The sequence below is a fragment of the Salvelinus fontinalis genome, chromosome 28 (assembly GCF_029448725.1).
Source record: "Salvelinus fontinalis isolate EN_2023a chromosome 28, ASM2944872v1, whole genome shotgun sequence".
In the NCBI taxonomy this organism is placed as follows: domain Eukaryota; kingdom Metazoa; phylum Chordata; class Actinopteri; order Salmoniformes; family Salmonidae; genus Salvelinus; species Salvelinus fontinalis.
In genome coordinates this window covers 20,816,485-20,838,849 of record NC_074692.1, presented here as the reverse complement: position 1 = coordinate 20,838,849, position 22,365 = coordinate 20,816,485, and the positions used below count along the sequence as shown (strand labels likewise).

Genomic DNA, 22,365 nt, shown 5'->3' with positions numbered 1-22,365 from the left:
AAGTCAGGGCTTTGTGACCAAGCTTTAACTTCCTGACTGATGTCTTGAGATGTTGCTTCAATATATCCACATCATTTTCCAACCTCATGATGCCATCTATTTTGTGAAGTGCACCTGTCCCTCCTGCAGCAAAGCACCCCCACAACATGATACTAACACCCCTGTGCTTCACGGTTGGGATGGTGTTCTTCGGCTTGCAAGCCTCCCCCTTTTTCCTTAAAACATAATGATGGTCATTATGAGCAAAATGTTCTACTTTTGTTTCATCAAACCAGAGGACATTTCTCCAAAAAGTACGATCTTTGTCCCCATGTGCAGTTGCAAACCAGAGTCTGGCTTTTTTTAATGGTGGTTTTGGAGCAGTGGCTTCTTCCTTGCTGAGCGGCATTTCAGGTTATGTCAATATAGGACTCGTTTTACTGTGGATATAGATACTTTTGTACCCGTTTCCTCCAGCATCTTCACAAGGTCCTTTACTGTTGTTCTGGGATTGATTTGCACTTTTCGCACCAAAGTACGTTCATCTCTAGGAGACAGAACGCGTCTCCTTCCTGAGCGGTATGATGGCTGTGTGGTCCCATGGTGTTTATGCTTGCGTACTATTGTTTGTACAGATGAACGTGGTATTTGGAAATTGCTCCCAAGGATGAGCCAGACTTATGGAGGTCTACAATTTTTTTCTGAGATCTTGGCAGATTTCTTCTGATTTTCCCATGATGTCAAGCAAAGATGCACTGAGTTTGAAGGTAGGCCTTGAAATACACTGCTCAAAAAAATAAAGGGAACACTTAAACAACACAATGTAACTCCATGTCAATCACACTTCTGTGAAATCAAACTGTACACTTAGGAAGCAACACTGATTGACAATACATTTCACATGCTGTTGTGCAAATGGAATAGACAAAAGGTGGAAATTATAGGCAATTAGTAAGACACCCCCAAAAAAGGAATGGTTCTGCAGGTGGTGACCACACACCACTTATCAGTTCCTATGCTTCCTGGCTGATGTTTTGGTCACTTTTGAATGCTGGCGGTGCTTTCACTCTAGTGGTAGCATGAGACGGAGGCTACAACCCACACAAGTGGCTCAGGTAGTGCAGTTCATCCAGGATGGCACATCAATGCGAGCGATGGCAAAAAGGTTTGTTGTGTCTGTCAGCGTAGTGTCCAGAGCATGGAGGCGCTACCAGGAGACAGGCCAGTACATCAGGAGACGTGGAGGAGGCCGTAGGAGGGCAACAACCCAGCAGCAGGACCGCTACCTCCACCTTTGTGCAAGGAGGTACACTGCCAGCGCCCTGCAAAATGACCTCCAGCAGGCCACAAATGTGCATGTGTCTGCTCAAACGGTCAGAAACAGACTCCATGAGGGTGGTATGAAGGCCCGACGTCCACAGGTGGGGGTTGTGCTTACAGCCCAACACCGTGCAGGACGTTTGGCATTTGCCAGAGAACACCAAGATTGGCAAATTCGCCACTGGCGCCCTGTGCTCTTCACAGATGAAAGCAGGTTCACACTGAGCACATGAGCACATGTGACAGACGTGAAAGAGTCTGGAGACGCCGTGGAGAACGTTCTGCTGCCTGCAACATCCTCCAGCATGACCGGTTTGGCGGTGGGTCAGTCATGGTGTGGGGTGGCATTTCTTTGTGGGGCCGCACAGCCCTCCATGTGCTCGCCAGAGGTAGCCTGACTGCCATTAGGTACCGAGATGAGATCCTCAGACCCCTTGTGAGACCATATGCTGACACATGCACATTTGTGGCCTGCTGGAGGTCATTTTGCAGGGCTCTGGCAGTGCACCTCCTTGCACAAAGGCGGAGGTAGCGGTCCTGCTGCTGGGTTGTTGCCCTCCTACGGCCTCCTCCACGTCTCCTGATGTACTGGCCTGTCTCCTGGTAGTGCCTCCATGCTCTGGACACTACGCTGACAGACACAACAAACCTTTTTGCCACAGCTCGCATTGATGTGCCATCCTGGATGAACTGCACTACCTGAGCCACTTGTGTGGGTTGTAGACTCCGTCTCATGCTACCACTAGAGTGAAAGCACCGCCAGCATTCAAAAGTGACCAAAACATCAGCCAGGAAGCATAGGAACTGAGAAGTGGTGTGTGGTCACCACCTGCAGAACCATTCCTTTTTTGGGGGTGTCTTACTAATTGCCTATAATTTCCACCTTTTGTCTATTCCATTTGCACAACAGCATGTGAAATGTATTGTCAATCAGTGTTGCTTCCTAAGTGTACAGTTTGATTTCACAGAAGTGTGATTGACTTAGTTACATTGTGTTGTTTAAGTGTTCCCTTTATTTTTTTGAGCAGTGTACATACACAGGTACACCTCCAATTGACTCATATGATGTCAATTAGCCTATCAGAAGCTTCTAAAGCCATGACATCATTTTCTGGAATTTTCCAAGCTGTTTAAAGGCACAGTCAACGTAGTGTATGTAAACGTCTGACCCACTGGAATTGTGATACAGTGTAAGTGAAATAATCTGTCTGTAAACAATTGTTGAAAAAATTACTTGTGTCATGCATAAAGTAGATGTCCTAACCGACTTGCCAAAACTATAGTTTGTTAACAAGTAATATGTGGAGTGGTTGAAAAACGAGTTTTAATGACTCCAACCTAAGTGTATGTAAACTTCCGACTTCAACTGTACATGTGCACTGAACAAAAATATAAACGCGACATGTAAAGTGTTGTTACCATGTTTCATGAGCTTGAAATAAAAGATCCCAGAAATGTTCCATATGCACAATAAGCTTTTTTCTCTCAAATTTTGTGCACAAATTTGTTTACATTCCGGTTAGTGAGCATTTATCCTTTGCCAAGATAATTCATCCACCCGACAGGTGTGGCATATCAAGAAGCTGATTAAACAGAATAATCATTACACAGGTGCACTACTGCACCTTGTGCTGGGGACAATAAGAGGCCACTCTAAATTGTGCAGTTTTGTCACAACTCAATGCCACAGATGTCTCAAGTTCAGGGATTGTGCATTTGGCATGCTGACTTTAGGAATGTCTACCAGAGCTGTTGCCAGAGAATTCAATGTTAATTTCTCTACCATAAGCCAACTCCAATGTCGTTTTAGAGAATTTGGCAGTATGTCCAACCAGGATCACAACCGCAGATCATGTGTATGGCATCGTGTTGGCGAGCAGACTGCTGATGTCAAAGTTGTGAACAGAGTGCTCCATGGTGGTGGGGAGGTTATGGTTTGGGGAGGCATAAACGTTGGACAATGAACACAATTGTATTTTATCGATTGGCAATTTCAATCAACAGAGATACCGTGACGAGATACTGAGGCCCATTGTCATACCATTCATCTACCGCCATCACCTCATGTTTCAGCATGATAATGCATGGCCCCGTGTCGCAAGGACTTGTGCACAATTCCTGGAAGCTGAAAATGATCCAGTTCTTCCATTTCCTGCATACTCAGATGTGTCACCCGTTGAGCATGTTTGGGGTGCTCTGGATCGACGTGTACAACAGCATGTTCCAGGTCCGGCCAATATCCAGCAACTTCGCACAGCCATTGAACAGGAGTGGGACAACAGGCCACAATCAACAGCCTGATCAAATCTATGGGAAGGAGATCACACTGCATGAGGCAAATGGCGGTCACACCAGATACTGACTGGTTTTATGATCCACGCCACTACCTTTTTTTTTAAGGTATCTGTGACCAACAGATGCATATCTGTATTCCAAGTCATGTGAAATCCATAGATATGGGTCTAATTTATTTATTTCAATTGACTGATTTCCTCAGTAAAATATTTGAAATTATTGCATGTTGCGCTTATATTTTTGTTCAGTATAGTAATAACATAAGATTCAGTTGAGACAGGGGTATTAAAAAGTGATGATAAATCCCTAGTCCCTCAACTCCAGGTTATTCTTTTTTTTTCACTTTGTTTTATCACATAGCAGATGTCATACGATGTAACCTTTTGTAATAGATGAGCTCCTCTCTCAGCATGAACACTTGAGCTTTGAGTTCGTTCCTCTCCTTCAGGACGTCCCGTAGCTCCTCGAGGGTGAAGTGGGGCCTGTCGGACTCCTTCTGGTCCAGGACATCAGGTTCCTCCTCTTGCTCCTCATCACACAGCGGGAGGAAAGGAGGGCTCTCTTCTGACTCAAAGCACTGTGCCAGGAATTCATGGTCACTTCTGCATTCCGCCCAAAAAGAATTGTGTACGATGGAGGCTGCTGATGCTGGTACCAAGGACTGGATCTGGGAAATAGCATGGTCACTTACATGCTTTGTGAGCAGTGGCAATGATACTCAATGGCTAATCTACAAGATTGACTGACCCGCCTTGGGTGGATGTCATGTTATTGTGTTCTTGTCAATAGGGAACTTAAAACCCTGTAATTTGGGTATAATCTTCTTAACTCTATAAGGTGATGCGTACAGATATGTAATGGTGTCTTAAAGAGAAATGTAATGGACTTGATCAGGTAGGGGGTTGTAGCTGTGGTTACCTTGGCTGACACTGGTGTAAGCACTGTCATCACAGCCTTTGATGGGGATGGTACCTCCTCGGCTGACCTCTTCATGTCCAGCTCCCACTCTTTGCGCTCCTCCTTCAGCCTTGCCACCTCCTGCCGCAGGGCCCCCAGCTCCTGCTGGCGCACCTGGGACATAGCCTCCAGCTCAACCTTCTGTTGGATCACTGCCTTGCCCTGAGCCTCTACCACACTGATCATGTGCCGCAGGTCCAGGTTGACCTTCATCAGACGGTGCTGCTGTAGCTGAAGCTATAAGGGGAGGAAGGAGTCCATTTAATCCTACCCATTTGTCTGTAATGAACTGATGGAAACAGTGTCCAGATTGTTGGTGGAAGTTGTTGTCCTCCTCGACGAGACACCTATGTGCTGAAGCATTAGGCTACAGACAGTAGGAAGCCTAGGAGGGATGTGTTATGTAGTTCAGGTAGTGTGGAATGCTACTAGATGGAAAGAGACAAGCCTCACCGCCTCCAGGTCCTCGTTCTTGAGGTTCAGATCATGGTCCTTATCCCGGATCTCATCCCTCTGTTTGTCTACCACCTCCTTTAGCTTCTTCATCACCTGACACTCTCTCTCTGACACACCTGTCCAAGATATACACACATACAGCCCACACAGGCATTAACACATAAACATACACTACCGTTCAAAAGTTTGGGGTCACTTTGTTTGTTTTTTTAAAAGCAAATTTTTTGTCCAATAAAATAACATCAAATTGATCAGAAATACAGTGTAAACATGGTTAATGTTGTAAATTACCATTGTAGCTGGAAACGGCTGATTTTTAATAGAATATCTACATGGGCTACATAGGCCCATTATCAGCAACCGTCACTCCTGTGTTCCAATGGCACGTTGTGTTAGCTAATCCAGTTCATAATTTTAAAAGGCTAATTGATCATTAGAAAACCCTTTTGCAATTATGTTAGCACAGCTGAAAACTGTTGTTCTGATTAAAGAAGCAATAAAACTGGCCTTCTTTAGAGTAGTTGAGCATCAGCATTTGTGGGTTCGATTACAGGCTCAAAATGACCAGAAACAAAGAACTTTCTTCTGAAACTCATCAGTCTGTTCTTGTTCTGAGAAATGAAGGCTATTTCATGCGAGAAATTGCCAAGAAACTGAAGTTCTCTGGCTCTAACCAGAATAGAAAGAGGAGTGGGAGGCCCCGGTGCACAACTGAGCAAGGGGACAAGTACATTAGAGTGTCTAGTTTGAGAAAGAGACTCCTCAAGTCCTCAACTGGCAGCTTCATTAAATAGTACCAGCAAAACACCAGTCTCAACAGTGAAGAGGTGACTCCGGGATGCTGACCTTCTAGGCAGAGTCCCTCTGTCCAGTGTCTGTGTTCTTTTGCTCATCTTAATCTTTTATTTTTATTGGCCAGTCTGAGAAATGGCTTTTTCTTTGCAACTCTGCATAGAAGGCCAGCATCCCAGAGTCGCCTCTTCACTGTTGATTGTCACGTCTGCTCCTCCCCTCCGGCGTACGACATTGCCAGAGTACTAACCCCCGGTCCTGGGATTCATCATTACGCACACCTGGCACTCATCATTACGCGCACCTGTGATTCATTATGATTCACACCTGGACTCCATTACCTATACAATTTCCTCCTCTTTATATGTCACTCTCCCAGGTTCACTCACCAATTGGTATTGTTCTTGTGCTTTGGCCTCCTGCCCAACATCCCGGAGGAATATCAGGATCTAAGGGAGGTATTCTCCAAGACCCTCACCACCCGTCTCCCCCCTCATCACCCCTGGGACTGTGCCATTGACCTGTTTTCCGGTGCTACACCTCCGCGCAGACGCATCTACCTTCTGTCAGTGGCTGAGACGCAGGCCATGGAACACTACATTCAAGAGGCGCTCCAACAGGGTTTCATCCGCAGGTCCATATCAGCTGGTTTCTTCTTCGTGGCCAAGAGGGTGGATTACGCCCTTATATCGATTACCGTGGACTCAATGACATCACCACGAAGTATCGTTACCCTTTCCGCTGTTGCCGTCAGCCATCGAGCAGCTCCGCGTGGCCCGTTTCTTCACAAAACTGGACCTGTGGAGTGCCTACAATCTCATTCGCATCCGGGAGGAGATGAGTGGAAGACTGCGTTCAGCACGATGTTTGGTCACTACAAGTACTTGGTTATGCCCTTGGTTATGCCCAGTGTTCCAGGTATTTGTCAACGAGGTGTTCAGGGACATGCTCGGACGTCAGGTGTTTGTACATCGATGACATCCTGATCTTCTTGACCAACCTGGAGGATCACATCACTCACGTTCGAGCAGTCCTGGAATGCCTCTTGGCTAACCACCTGTTCGTCAAGGCAGAGAAGTGCCAATTCCACCAGAGGGCTGTCTCCTTCTTGGGCTACCAAATCAGCCTGCAGGGAGTGAGGATGGAGGGAGTGAAGAAGGTAGATGCGGTAAGGTCATGGCAAGTCCCAACCACTATCAAGGGGTTACAACGGTTTTTGGGGTTTGCCAACTTTTATCGCCGCTTCATCAGGAACTTCAGTGCTGTCGCCGCCCCTCTCTCCTCAAGGGTGGGCCTCGTAGGTTGGTTTGGTCTCCAGCAGCCGACGAGGCCTTTTGTCTCAAGGCGCGTTTCACCATCGCCCACTTGCTAAAACATGCGGCCGGAGCCGCATGTCGGGGGGGGGGGGGGGGGGGGGGGGGTACTGTCTGGTCCTCCCCTCCGGCGTATGACGTCGCCAGAGTAGTAACCACCGGTCCTGCGATTCATCATTACACACACCTGTGATTCATTATGATTCACACCTGGACTCCATTACCGTCATTTCCTCCCCTTTATGTCACTCTCCCAGGTTCACTCACCGGTTGGTATTATTCTTGTGGATCGGTGTTCTGCCTTATGTTAGTGTCGTGTTCTTGGTTTTGTTGTTTTATTAAAACTTTTCACCTGCTTCCAACTCACCGCTCCATCATTACATTGAGACTGGTGTTTTGCGGGTACTATTTAATGAAGCTGCCAGTTGAGGACTTGTGAGGTGTCTGTTTCTCAAACTAGACACTCTAATGTACTTGTCCTCTTGCTCAGTTGTGCACCGGGGCCTCCCACTCTTTCTCTTCTGGTTGGAGCCAGTTTGCCCTGTTCTGTGAAGGGAGTAGTACACAGCGTTGTACGAGATCTTCAGTTTCTTGGCAATTTCTCGCATGGAATAGCCTTCATTTCTCAGAACAAGAATAGACTGACGAGTTTCAGAAGAAAGTTCTTTGTTTATGGCCATTTTGAGCCTGTAAGCGAATCTACAAATGCTGACGCTCCAGATACTCAACTAGTCTAAAGAAGGCCAGTTTTATTGCTTCTTTAAATCAGAACAACAGTTTTCAGCTGTGCTAACATAATTGCAAAAGGGTTTTCTAATGATCAATTAGCCTTATTAAATTAAACTTGGATTAGCTAACACAACGTGCCATTGGAACACATATGTAGATATTACTTTTTTTTTTTTTTTTAAGTTGTCCGTTTCCAGCTACAATAGTCATTTACAACGTCTAAACTGTATTACTGATCAATTAGTTATTGTAAATGGACAAAATGTTTTCTTTCAAAAACAAAGACATTTCTAAGTGACCCCAAACTTTTGAACGGTAGTGTATATCTGCACATACTGTGGTGATGTAACAGGTGGAACTAATGCTGCTGTTATGTAGTTTTATTCAGAGTATTACCAAGAGACAATAACACTATGTAAATGGCAAAGGAATTCAGTCTTAAATAGCACATACTGTACAATGCATGTTGAGTCAGCAGTATATCTACCAGAGCTTTCTCATGTCATGCATACATGAAATTGTATGTGTCCGTATATGTTCAGTTTTACAGCTGCTTGATCATCCTGATTTGATCAGTGTTTCTAGGCTGTGTGTGTTTTGGCCTTGTGAGTAAATATAGCCATGGTGTCCAATGAAAGGCTCGCACAAGAGCTGTATTTGTCTGGTTTTAAAATAGTTCCCTTTACTGCCTCCTCTGTCTCTGATGTCAGCATGTTCACACATGTAGTGGACACAAACACTAAAAGATTAGATTTTGGCTCACATGCAGAACCTGACATCACACTTCTGATGGAGGATGACTCATGGCTTCATTCACATCCTATAAAAGTCAAATAAGACCTAACCCTCATCAAAAGGAACGCAAGTTAAATCTGATCTGTCGTGGGCAATGCTTTGTTTTGTCAAAACATACAGAGATAGACAAAAAATATTAACACAAGACACAAACAATGAGATGGGTCCCTGTCACACCCTGCATAACATGCTAATACCTGATATCAAATGCAAACACCCACACTAAAACATACACACGCATGTTCCAGAGGCACCTGGTAGCATGTAGGTCAAATGACACTTCAACGTATAAATCAGTCCCATTTATGGTGCATCACCTGACCACGTCTTCCTACTGGATTTAGATTCAGGTGTTCGTGCCACTGACATAGTGATCAGAGTTGCCAGCAATGCTCTACTTTCTGTAGTGTATGTTCTCCGGCTCTGTCTGTTACACACCAATAACACATCACCTCAGATCTTCTGCACTCAAAACATATACCTTGTTATGAGGCATGAGTTTAATTGTAGGAGTGCACAATTAAATCACCCTAAATGACATTGACTTGCCAAGTTCCTAATCACTATAACTACTGTTGTGAATAACATAAGTGGTCCTCTGTGGATCAGTAGAGCATGGCGCTTGCAACGCCAGGTTTGTGGGTTCAATTCCCACTGGGGCCACCCATACGAAGAATGTACGCACGTAAGACTAAGTTACTTTGGATAAGTGTCATCTAAATGGCATATATATTATCGTTCTCTAAATACTTCAGTCAGACTGCTATCGTTGAAGTTGTTTGTGGTGATGTCAAAATTAGGGGTTTTGAACAAAACAGTTATCAGCGATTGGATCGTCTCTAACCAATCAGAGTATCAAAGCCAATGACGAATTTTAAAAATGCTGCTTTACCCACGTGTGTTCTGGCTCTGGCCCAACCCATCGGTTTCTGGGACCAATCTGAACGCTTAGAATGTGGTCCCATTTAACCAGGCAAGGTTTTTAATCACAACCCAAAATGATTTCTAAGGGTCTGTACTCCCAAAGTTGTTGACTGATTTTGTGCTTGCCAGTTAGCAAACAGTTCTCAGCTTACTGCCGATAAAAACGGAGTCATAACTGAATTATTTAATGTAACAAATCAAATATTAAACCTCATAAAACAATTCATAGTAACCTCGTAAACAATTAATTTAGACCCAGCATTTATTTGAAACATGTTTATTCCCATAAGATAAAGTAATATATGGCAATATATGTATATTACTTATGTTTATATGGGCATATATGGTGGAAACATACATGCCCATATATGCTTATATATGTATCCACACATATGTATATAAGTACACACTGTATAAATATATTACTTTTCCGTATGGGTTTGCAGTAACGTGTGCCGTTAAAAAAGAACAGGCGGCTATTTGAGAATTTGAGTTTAATTGAAGTTGACTGGTAACTTAAATAGAACTGTAAAGTAAATGTTACTTTGTGCATCTTATCTTTGGTGTCATAAACAATCCTTGGTTCCTACCTGTTTCTGGTCAAGATAAGAGGGGGGGCATCTGGCCGAATGGTTCCTACAAGAACATATTTTGGGCAATCAAATTAAGCATGTTTATGTAGGTTTAGGTAGCCGTATATAAGGCTCTATGTAGGGAAGTCCCTTTAATAGCTCACTTCAGACCGGTACTTTATGCATCCAAGTTTGACTGTGACCTCTCCAGCTTGCTGACAATAAACAATGATTCATTTAAGATTGACTTTGAGTGTCCCTGTGTAAGAATTTTCATGACAGAACTTATGTGTAACAGACGTCATGCTGCTTGCTTAGCGAGTAGGCTGCTTCCTCCTGATTCGGCTCACACAAGGCTCTAACCCAGGACCTCTGCCTTGCTAGAACACGTGACCTCCTTCCTTGACAACATACCAACCGACTGAGCTATAAAAAAAAAAAGGATCCAATTGGACAGCTCCATTGGTGACATTTCAAGCTAGTTGTGGAGTGAGTTTAAGGTACATTCTTATAGGAATATTTCGGGATTTTGGCAACGAGGCACTTTATCTATGTTTGGATACCATTTTTGTGTCTCTCCGTGCAGTTTGAAGGAAGTTGCTAACAAGCGCTAGCGCAATTGCTAACTTGGGTTAGCGCAATGACCGGAAGTTATTGTTAGCTTTGGCTCACAAAACAACCTCCAATTTATTTCATACTAGACAGAGACACAAAATTGGTATCCACGTATTCATCTGACTCTGGGGAATTAGGTAAAGGGCCTCATTGCCAAAATCCCAGAGTATCCATTTAACTCTGTTACATATGAATGCAGGCCTGTGTTATAACTTGTGCTGTTTTTGACAAGGTGCTAATTCAGACTGGTGTTCAAATCACATCAAATTTTATCATTTTAGCAACTATTTAACATGTTAGCTAACCCTTCCCCTAACCTTAAGCCTTTTAGCTAACCCTTCCTCCAACGCTAACCTTAACCCTTTAGCCTAACTCCGACGCTTAACCCCTAGCCTAGCTAAAGTTAGCCAGCTAGCTAACGTTAGCGTTAGCCACCCCAAGTTAATGTTAGCCACAACAAATTGGAATTTGTAACATACATGTTTTGCAAATTCGTAACATATTGTACGTTTTGCAAATTCTTAACATATTGTTGGAATTGCTATTCGTAATATATTGTAGGAATTGCAATTCGTAACATTTAATACGAATTGTAATTCGTAACATATCATATGAATTGAAAATTTGAAGATGGCGTGCCAGTCAGACGTCTATTTGTCTTGTCCCGTCCCATGTATATATAGTTTTCTTCGTATATATTTTTTAGCTCAATTTCCATCTACGGACTGAAAATACTCTCCTGCAACCCACCTCACCCAATGTGGTATGGATCTGCTATTGTTTTACACTTTAGAACAGGAACCCCCATCAGAAGCTAGCCAGCTAACTAGTTAGTCACTGCTAGCATGTAACGGCTAGCAGGGATCGAACCAAAATGCAGCTGAGTTTGTAGACATGATTTATTAACGAAAAAACACGAACTCGACTAATACACTAACAAAACAAATAAACGGTGTAGACAGATCTGAACGACGGACTCACATAACACACGAGAACGCACGAACAGGGAAAAAAGCCTACACATAAATGACACTGAACAAACAAACCGAAACCAGTCCCGTGTGGCGTAACGACATACACAAACACAGGAGACAATCACCCACAACGAACACTGTGAAAACACCTACCTAAATATGACTCTTAATTAGAGGAACGCCAAACACCTGCCTCTAATTAAGAGCCATACCAGGCAACCCATAAACCAACATAGAAACAGAAAACATAGAATGCCCACCCAAACTCACGTCCTGACCAACTAACACATATAACAAACTAACAGAAATAGGTCAGGAACGTGACATAACCCCCCCCATAAGGTGCGAACTCCGGGCGCACCAGCACAAAGTCTAGGGGAGGGTCTGGGTGGGCATCTGACCACGGTGGTGGCTCAGGCTCCGGGCGAGGTCCCCACCCCACCATAGTCAATCCCAGCTTCCATCTCCCCCTATGAATGTCCACCCTCATCTTACCCCCACAAAATCCTCTTGGTAACATCAACAACAGGGGCAGAACCGGGACAGAGGGATAGATCAAGACAGAGGGATAGCTCAAGACAGAGGGATAGATCAGGATATAGAGGTAGCTCAGGATAGAGAGGGAGATCAGGATAGAGGGGCAACTCCGGACTGAAAGGCAGCTCCGGACAGAGAGACAGCTCTGGACTGAGGGGCAGTTCTGGGTAAATAGCCGCTCCGGGCTAAGGGACAGCTCATGACTGGCTAACGGCTCTGGACGCTCATGGCTGGCTGACGGCTCTGGACGCTCATGGCTGGCTGACGGCTCTCGACGCTCATGGCTGGCTGACGGCTCTCGACGCTCATGGCTGGCTGACGGCTCTCGACGCTCATGGCTGGCTGACGGCTCTCGACGCTCATGGCTGGCTGACGGCTCTCGACGCTCATGGCTGGCTGACGGCTCTCGACGCTCATGGCTGGCTGACGGCTCTCGACGCTCATGGCTGGCTGACGGCTCTCGACGCTCATGGCTGGCTGACGGCTCTCGACGCTCATGGCTGGCTGACGGCTCTCGACGCTCATGGCTGGCTGACGGCTCTCGACGCTCATGGCTGGCTGACGGCTCTCGACGCTCATGGCTGGCTGACGGCTCTCGACGCTCATGGCTGGCTGACGGCTCTCGACGCTCATGGCTGGCTGACGGCTCTCGACGCTCATGGCTGGCTGGCGGCTCTCGACGCTCATGGCTGGCTGGCGGCTCTCGACGCTCATGGCTGGCTGACGGCTCTCGACGCTCATGGCTGGCTGACGGCTCTCGACGCTCATGGCTGGCTGACGGCTCTCGACGCTCATGGCTGGCTGACGGCTCTCGACGCTCATGGCTGGCTGACGGCTCTCGACGCTCATGGCTGGCTGACGGCTCTCGACGCTCATGGCTGGCTGACGGCTCTCGACGCTCATGGCTGGCTGACGGCTCTCGACGCTCATGGCTGGCTGACGGCTCTCGACGCTCATGGCTGGCTGACGGCTCTCGACGCTCATGGCTCGCTGACGGCTCTGGACGCTCATGGCTCGCTGACGGCTCTGGCAGATCCTGTCTGGTTGGCGGCTCTGGCAGATCCTGTCTGGTTGGCGGCTCTGGCAGATCCTGTCTGGTTGGCGGCTCTGGCAGATCCTGTCTGGTTGGCGGCTCTGGCAGATCCTGTCTGGTTGGCGGCTCTGGCAGATCCTGTCTGGTTGGCGGCTCTGGCAGATCCTGTCTGGTTGGCGGCTCTGGCAGATCCTGTCTGGTTGGCGGCTCTGGCAGATCCTGTCTGGTTGGCGGCTCTGGCAGATCCTGTCTGGTTGGCGGCTCTGGCAGATCCTGTCTGGTTGGCGGCTCTGGCAGATCCTGTCTGGTTGGCGGCTCTGGCAGATCCTGTCTGGTTGGCGGCTCTGGCAGATCCTGTCTGGTTGGCGGCTCTGGCAGATCCTGTCTGGTTGGCGGCTCTGGCAGATCCTGTCTGGTTGGCGGCTCTGGCAGATCCTGTCTGGTTGGCGGCTCTGGCAGATCCTGACTGATAACTGGCTCTAGCGGCTCCTGACTGACTATCGGCTCTGACGGCTCGGGACAGACGGGCGGCTCTAATGGCTCAGGACAGACGGATGGCTCAGACGGCGCTGGGGAGACAGATGGCTCAGACGGCGCTGGGGAGACAGATGGCTCAGACGGCGCTGGGGAGACAGATGGCTCAGATGGCGCTGGGGAGACGGATGGCTCAGATGGCGCTGGGGAGACGGATGGCTCAGATGGCGCTGCGGAGACGGATGGCTCAGACTGCACCTGTCTGGCGGAAGGCTCTGGCTGCTCCTGTCTGGCGGAAGGCTCTGTAGGCTCATGGCAGACGGGCAGCTTAGCAGGCTCATGGCAGACAGGCAGTTCATGCGCCGTTGGGCAGACGGCAGACTCTGGCCGGCTGGGACGCACTGTAGGCTTGGTGCGTGGTGCCGGAACTGGAGGCACCTGACTGAGGACACACACTTCAAGCCTAGTGCGGGGAGCAGGGACAGGACACACTGACCTCTCGAAGCGCACTATACTCCTGGTGCGTGGTACCGGACTGAGGGCACGCACCTCAGGACGAGTGCGGGGAGAAACAGTGTGCACAGGACTTAGGAGACGCACATGTGGCTTAGTGCGCGGTGCCGGAACTGGAGGCACTGGGCTGGAGACACGCACCATAGGGAGAGTGCGTGGAGGAGGCACTGGTGGTACTGGGCTGAGGGCACGCACCTCAGGACGAGTACGGGGAGAAGGAACAGTGTGTACAGGGCTCTGGAGACGCACAGGTGGCTTAGTGCGTGGTGCCGGAACTGGAGGCACCGGGCTGGAGACACGCACCATAGAGAGAGTGCGTGGAGGAGGAACAGGGCTCTGGAAACGCACTGGAAGCCTGGTGCGTGGTGTAGGCACTGGTGGTACTGGGCTGGGGCGGGGAGGTAGTGCCGGAAATACCGGACCGTGAAGGCGTACTGGCTCCCTTGAGCACCGAGCCTGCCCAACCTTACCTGGTTGAATGCTCCCCGTCGCCCGACCAGTGCGGGGAGGTGGAATAACCCGCACCGGGCTATGTAGGCGAACCGGGGACACCATGCGTAAGGCTGGTGCCATGTAAGCCGGCCCGAGGAGACGCACTGGAGACCAGACGCGTTGAGCCGGCCTCATGACACCTGGCTCAATGCCCAATCTAGCCCTACCAGTGCGGGGAGGTGGAATAACCCGCACTGGGCTATGCACTCGTACAGGAGACACCGTGCGCTCTACTGCGTAACACGGCGCATGCCCGTACTCCCGCTCTCCACGGTAAGCCTGGGAAGTGGGCGCAGGTCTCCTACCTGCCCTTGGCCCACTACCTCTTAGCCCCCCCCCAATAAATTTTTGGGGTCTCCTCTCGGGCTTCCAGCCACGTCTCCTTGCTGCCTCCTCATACCACCGTCTCTCTGTCCGGAGCTGCCTTTCAGTCCGGAGTTGCCCCTCTATCCTGATCTCCCTCTCTATCCTGAGCTACCTCTATATCCTGATCTACCCCTCTGTCTTGATCTATCCCTCTGTCCCGGTGCTGCCCCGGTTGTTGATGTTACCAAAAGGATTTTGTGGGGGTAAGATGAGGGTGGACATTCATAGGGGGAGATGGAAGCTGGGATTGACTATGGTGGGGTGGGGACCTCGCCCGGAGCCTGAGCCACCACCGTGGTCAGATGCCCACCCAGACCCTCCCCTAGACTTTGTGCTGGTGCGCCCGGAGTTCGCACCTTATGGGGGGGGGTTATGTCACGTTCCTGACCTATTTCTGTTAGTTTGTTATATGTGTTAGTTGATCAGGACGTGAGGTTGGGTGGGCATTCTATGTTTTCTGTTTCTATGTTGGTTTATGGGTTGCCTGGTATGGCTCTTAATTAGAGGCAGGTGTTTGGCGTTCCTCTAATTAAGAGTCATATTTAGGTAGGTGTTTTCACAGTGTTCGTGGTGGGTGATTGTCTCCTGTGTTTGTGTATGTCGTTGCGCCACACGGGACTGGTTTCGGTTTGTTTGTTCAGTGTCATTTATGTGTAGGCTTTTTTCCCTGTTCGTGCGTTCTCGTGTTTTATGTGAGTCCGTCGTTCAGATCTGTCTACACCGTTTATTTGTTTTGTTAGTGTATAGTCGAGTTCGTGTTTTTTTCTTTAATAAATCATGTCAACAAACTCAGCTGCATTTTGGTTCGATCCCTTCGATTCATCAGAAGAGGAGGAGGAAAGCCGTTACATAGCAGTCATCGCCGTTAACTTGGACATCAGCCAGCCACAGCCCGGGTCAATTCCTGCCAGTCTGCACAGCGTGATATCAACCTAGAGCATATCGGACTGCTTTCTCGACCACATCTTCGGATTCCTACAGCAAGCTCTGAACCTTTACAACAGATCATCGCAGCTAGCTAGCTGCTATTCAAGTGGCTACTCCAGGCTAACATCTCTGTCCCAAAGCAAGAACCAGCTAGCCTCGAGCTAGGCCCATCTCTCGGCTAGCCGGAGAGGTCCTTCAGCCAATTCTTGGGCTACAATACCTATTTTGCCAATTGGCCTGGACCCTTTTAATGCCGACACGGAGCCCCGCTGATCCATCACGACTGGTCTACTGACGAATCAACAGGCGATTCGGTTACGATGTCGCCGAAGAACCATTTACTAGCCCCGGCCCACTAGCTTTTCTGAACGCTGTGTACCCTGCTTGCCTAGCGTAGTAGTGACTACCGAACGCCACCCTGACTCACCTATTGCTGCTCTTTTGACCTTATGATCACTCGGCTACACAGCTGACACCCCCTGGACTGTTTCAATAACACAGTACCTAACTTTGTTTACCTGTCGGCCCCAGCTTCGAACTCAGGTCCTGTATGTACCTAACTAACCCGCTCAGCCCATTCATCGACATTTACCCGTTGTTGTCTTAGCTCTCCTGATCAACCTGTGTTTGCTTTATGCCTCTCTCTAATGCCAATATGCCTTGTCTACTGCTGTCTTGGCTAGTTCTTACGGTTTAATTTCACTGTAGAGCCCTCAGTCCCGCTCAAAATGCCTTAGCTCTTTTGTCCCACCCCACACACATGCGGAGACCTCACCTGGCTTAACTGGTGCCTCCAGAGACGAAACCTCTCTCATCATCACTCAACGCCAAGGTTTACCTCCACTGTACTCACATCCTACCATACCCTTGGCTGTACATTATGCCCTGAATCTATTCTACCATGCCCAGGAATCTGCTCCTTTTATTCTCTGTCCCCAACGCACTACACAACCAGTTCTTATAGCCTTTAGCCGTACCCTTTTCCTACTCCTCCTCTGTTCCTCTGCTGATGTAGAGGTTAATCCAGGCCCTGTAGCCCCTAGTTCCACTCCTATTCCCCAGGCGCTATCTTTTGTTGACTTCTGTGACCGTAAAATAATTGGTTTCATGCATGTTAACATCAGAAGCCTCCTCCCTAAGTTTGTTTTATTCACTGCTTTAGCACACTCCGCCAACCCTGATGTTCTAGCCGTGTCTGAATCCTGGCTTAGGAAGGCCACAAAAAATTCTGACATTTCCATTCCCAACTACAACATTTTCCACCAAGTTAGAACTGCCAAAGGGGGTGGAGTTTCAATCGAAAGCAGAGATAGCCTGCAGAGTTCTGTCATGCTATCCAGGTCTGTGCCCAAACAGTTCGAGCTTCTACTTTTTAAAATCCAAAATCCAAATCTCTCACTGTTGTCTCCTGTTATAGACCCCCCCTCAGCCACCAGCTGTGCCCTTGACACCATATGTGAATTAATTGCCCCCCATTTTTCTTCAGAGTTTGTACTGTTAGGTGGCCTAAACTGTGATATGCTTAACACCCCGGCCATCCTACAATCTAAGCTAGATGCCCTCAATCTCACACAAAATATCAAGGAACCTACTAGATACAACCCTAAATCCATAAACACAGGCAACCTCATAGATATCATCCTGACCAACTTGCCCTCTAAATACACCTCTGCTGTCTTCAACCAGGATCTCAGCAATCACTGCCTCATTGGCTGTGTCCGTAAGGGTCCGCGGTCAAATGACCACCCCTCATCACTGTCAAACGCTCCCTAAAACACTTCAGCGAGCAGGCCTTTCTAAATCGACCTGGCCCGGGTATCCTGGAAGGATATTGACCTCATTCCGTCTGTAGAGGATGCCTGGCTATTCTTTAAAAGTGCTTCCTCACCATCTTAAAAAAGCATGCCCCATTCAAAAACTGTAGAACTAAGAACAAATATAGCCCTTGGTTCCTTCCAGAATTGACTGCCCATGACCAGCACAAAAACATCCTGTGGCATACTGCATTACCATCGAATAGCCCCCACGATATGCAACTTTTCAGGGAAGTTAGGAACCAATATACACAGGCAGTTAGGAAAGCAAAGGCTAGCTTTTTCAAACAGAAATTTGCATCCTGTAGCACAAACTCAAAAAAGTTCTGGGACACTAAAGTCCATGGAGAATAAGAGCACCTCCTCCCAGCTGCCCACTGCACTGAGGCTAGGAGAAACTGTAACCACCGATAAATCTACGATAATCAAGAATTTCAATAATAATTTTTCAACGGCTGGCCATGCTTTCCACCTGGCTACCCCTACCCCGGTCAACAGCTCTGCACCTCCCACAGCAACTTGCCCAAGCCTCCCCCATTTCTCCTTCACCCATATCCAGATAGCTGATGTTCTGAAAGAGCTGCAAAATCTGGACCCCTACAAATCAGCTGGGCTAGACAACCTGGACCCTCTCTTTCTAAAATGAGCCGCCACAATTGTTGCAACCCCTATTACTAGCCTGTTCAACCTCTCTTTCGTATCGTCTGAGATCCCTAAAGATTGGAAAGCTGCCGCGGTCATCGGAGATGTCATGACGTTGGGTTGGGGGTAGGTTTATGACAGTCATAAATACCTCTTTCCCCCTTTTTCTCTCTCCCTACTATAACTGATGTGACATAAGAAAACCCCTTGGTTAACATAGAGATTCTGGGTAACATCAGAAGTTGGGGGAAATGAACTATATTCTGGTAATCCGACAAGCTGAACATATGCGGTGGTACTTAAGGTATATTATGTCAGTTCGGTTGCCCTCTGACACATTCTCATCAATGATAGAATGACATAAACTCTACTGTGGAAAGTCTAAACGTCAGAGGTATCGGATTCACATGGAATTGTTGTTTAATTCAAATGTTTGAATATGACATTATTTGTGAAGAGGTGAAATGTAATTTTAGCTTCCAAATGAGAGATCTGTGCTTTCATAAGTTTTCCTCTGCTCACAGTGGTCCACCCCTGTGAAGAGGCATGGGTTATAAACTTTTCAGACACACCCCTCTCCCTCCACTATAAAAGCCAAGAACAAGAATATAACTTCCTGTTCCGGGTACACCAGGATGACGGTCACGTGTCAGAATGGTTCAGATAATAACTACAGATGAAGCCAACATCAGCATGGACTTTGATTGTGAATGGTATGAACTTTGAACTCGTATTCACTACAGAAGTGATATCTCCTAGCCGTTGAGTTAGGAACAGCTAAACGCAGGTTAGGAAGGACAGTCCAAGTATCCCGTCTACTACACCAACGTTACTCCAACGTATCCCGTGACTACCAGAGACATTCTTCAAAGGACAGAGGACTCGGGTTGGCGACACGGTCCATCTACCACCAACCTACTGAAGCGCAGCTCAGAGTAAATATTGATTGCATTTTCCTCTTCAAATGGGCGGTAATTTAGAATGCATAAGATACTGTATTTACGATAGCACAGCTCGCCTATGTTCGTCTCCCGCTCTTTCACTAGGACTCAACCCCTTCCCTTTGTGTAACAAGCTGTCATATCTATTCCGCCCGCTAGGGACGTTTTTCTGTATGACGTAATTTGTGATCAAGTTATGATTTAATTGTATATGTGTGATTCTGTGTGATTAGTTAGGTATTTAGTAACTAAATAATTAAACCCAATTTTGTATTGCTGATTCAACTTGTTAGCCAGGATTCTTGCAGATAACTAAGGATTTACAACTTTCAGATGAGACTGAATAAAATGACGATTAATGTGACTTATGGATGTAAAATCTTACTAAATCTTTAAGAGTTTATTCGAAAGATAACAGCTCTATAAATATTCTTTCGTGGTGTCCCTCTCTAGTTAATTAACATTTACATTTACAACATTTACATTTACATTCATTTACATGAACCTACACTCGATCCCTCCGATGTCAACAACTACAGACCAGTATCCCTTCTTTCTTTTCTCTCCAAAACTCTTGAACGTGCCGTCCTTGGCCAGCTCTCCTGCTATCTCTCTCAGAATGACCTTCTTGATCCAAATCAGTCAGGTTTCAAGACTAGTCATTCAACTGAGACTGCTCTTCTCTGTATCACGGAGGCGCTCCGCACTGCTAAAGATAACTCTCTCTCCTCTGCTCTCATCCTTCTAGACCTATCGGCTGCCTTCGATACTGTGAACCATCAGATCCTCCTCTCCACCCTCTCCGAGTTGGGCATCTTCGGCGCGGCCCACGCTTGGATTGCGTCCTACCTGACAGGTCGCTCCTACCAGGTGGCGTGGCGAGAATCTGTCTCCTCACCACGCGCTCTCACCACTGGTGTCCCCCAGGGCTCTGTTCTAGGCCCTCTCCTATTCTCGCTATACACCAAGTCACTTGGCTCTGTCATAACCTCACATGGTCTCTCCTATCATTGCTATGCAGACGACACACAATTAATCTTCTCCTTTCCCCCTTCTGATGACCAGGTGGCGAATCGCATCTCTGCATGTCTGGCAGACATATCAGTGTGGATGACGGATCACCACCTCAAGCTGAACCTCGGCAAGACGGAGCTGCTCTTCCTCCCGGGGAAGGACTGCCCGTTCCATGATCTCGCCATCACGGTTGACAACTGCATTGTGTCCTCCTCCCAGAGCGCTAAGAACCTTGGCGTGATCCTGGACAACACCCTGTCGTTCTCAACTAACATCAAGGCGGTGGCCCGTTCCTGTAGGTTCATGCTCTACAACATCCGCAGAGTACGACCCTGCCTCACACAGGAAGCGGCGCAGGTCCTAATCCAGGCACTTGTCATCTCCCGTCTGGATTACTGCAACTCGCTGTTGGCTGGGCTCCCTGTCTGTGCCATTAAACCCCTACAACTCATCCAGAACGCCGCAGCCCGTCTGGTGTTCAACCTTCCCAAGTTCTCTCACGTCACCCCGCTCCTCCGGTCTCTCCACTGGCTTCCAGTTGAAGCTCGCATCCGCTACAAGACCATGGTGCTTGCCTACGGAGCTGTGAGGGGAACGGCACCTCAGTACCTTCAGGCTCTGATCAGGCCCTACACCCAAACAAGGGCACTGCGTTCATCCACCTCTGGCCTGCTCGCCTCCCTACCACTGAGGAAGTACAGTTCCCGCTCAGCCCAGTCAAAACTGTTCGCTGCTCTGGCCCCCAATGGTGGAACAAACTCCCACACGACGCCAGGACAGCGGAGTCAATCACCACCTTCCGGAGACACCTGAAACCCCACCTCTTTAAGGAATACCTAGGATAGGATAAAGCAATCCTTCTGACACCCCCCCCTTAAAAGATTTAGATGCACTATTGTAAAGTGGCTGTTCCACTGGATGTCATAAGGTGAATGCACCAATTTGTAAGTCGCTCTGGATAAGAGCGTCTGCTAAATGACTTAAATGTAAAAAAAATGTAATGATTAGTTCAATCAGGTAATATTAATTACGGAGAAATTATTTTATAGAATAGCATGTCATAGCAATTAATCTGGCATAGTCAAAGACACGACAGAGACACTCTAGACTCAAACTGTTACAGACCTATATCTATCCTACCCTGCCTTTCTAAGGTCTTCGAAAGCCAAGTTAACAGGCCGCGACCGGGAGGTCCGTGGGGCGACGCACAATTGGCATAGCGTCGTCCGGGGTAGGGAGGGTTTGGCCGGTAGGGATATCCTTGTCTCATCGCGCTCCAGCGACTCCTGTGGCGGGCCGGGCGCAGTGCGCGCCACCCAAGGGGGCCAGGTACACGGTGTTTCCTCCGACACATTGGTGCGGCTGGCTTCCGGGTTGGAGGCGCGCTGTGTTAAAGAAGCAGTACGGCTGGTTGGGTTGTGCTTCGGAGGACGCATGGCTTTCGACCTTCGTCTCTCCCGAGCCCGTACGGGAGTTGTAGCGATGAGACAATGTAGTAATTACTAGCGATTGGATACCACGAAAAATTGGGGAGAAAAATGGGATAAAAATTAAAAAAAATAAAATAAAAAATAACAAACAGATCACCGACTATTTCGAATCTCACCGTACCTTCTCCACTATGCAATCTGGTTTCCGAGCTGGTCATGGGTGCACCTCAGCCACGCTCGAGGTCCTAAATGTTATCTTAACCGCCATAGATAAAAGACAGTACTGTGCACCCGTCTTCATCGACCTGGCCAAAGCTTTCGACTCTGTCAATCACCGCAATCTTATCGGCAGACTTAATAGCCTTGGTTTCTCAAATGACTGCCTCGCCTGGTTCACCAACTACTTCTCAGAGTTCAGTGTGTCAAATTGGAGGGCCTGTTATCTAGACCTCTGGCAGTCT

General features: G+C 47.8%; 1 protein-coding gene across 4 annotated transcripts in view; it reads right to left on the bottom strand.

The window, feature by feature from the left end:
- The window catches only part of LOC129826354 (RILP-like protein 1), a 39,879-nt gene that overhangs the window by 5,292 nt on the left and 12,222 nt on the right, over nt 1–22,365 (bottom strand). For all 4 annotated transcript variants that reach the window (XR_008755023.1, XM_055886987.1, XM_055886986.1 and 1 more), the window contains exons 3-5: nt 5,005–5,123; nt 4,513–4,788; nt 3,975–4,261 (exon numbers count right to left, since the gene is read on the bottom strand). Coding sequence is in view for 3 of the 4 variants with exons in the window: in XM_055886987.1 (XP_055742962.1) it covers nt 3,975–4,261; nt 4,513–4,788; nt 5,005–5,123 (682 nt within the window). In the remaining variant the exon portion in view is untranslated. The remainder of the gene's footprint in view (nt 1–3,974; nt 4,262–4,512; nt 4,789–5,004; nt 5,124–22,365) is intronic.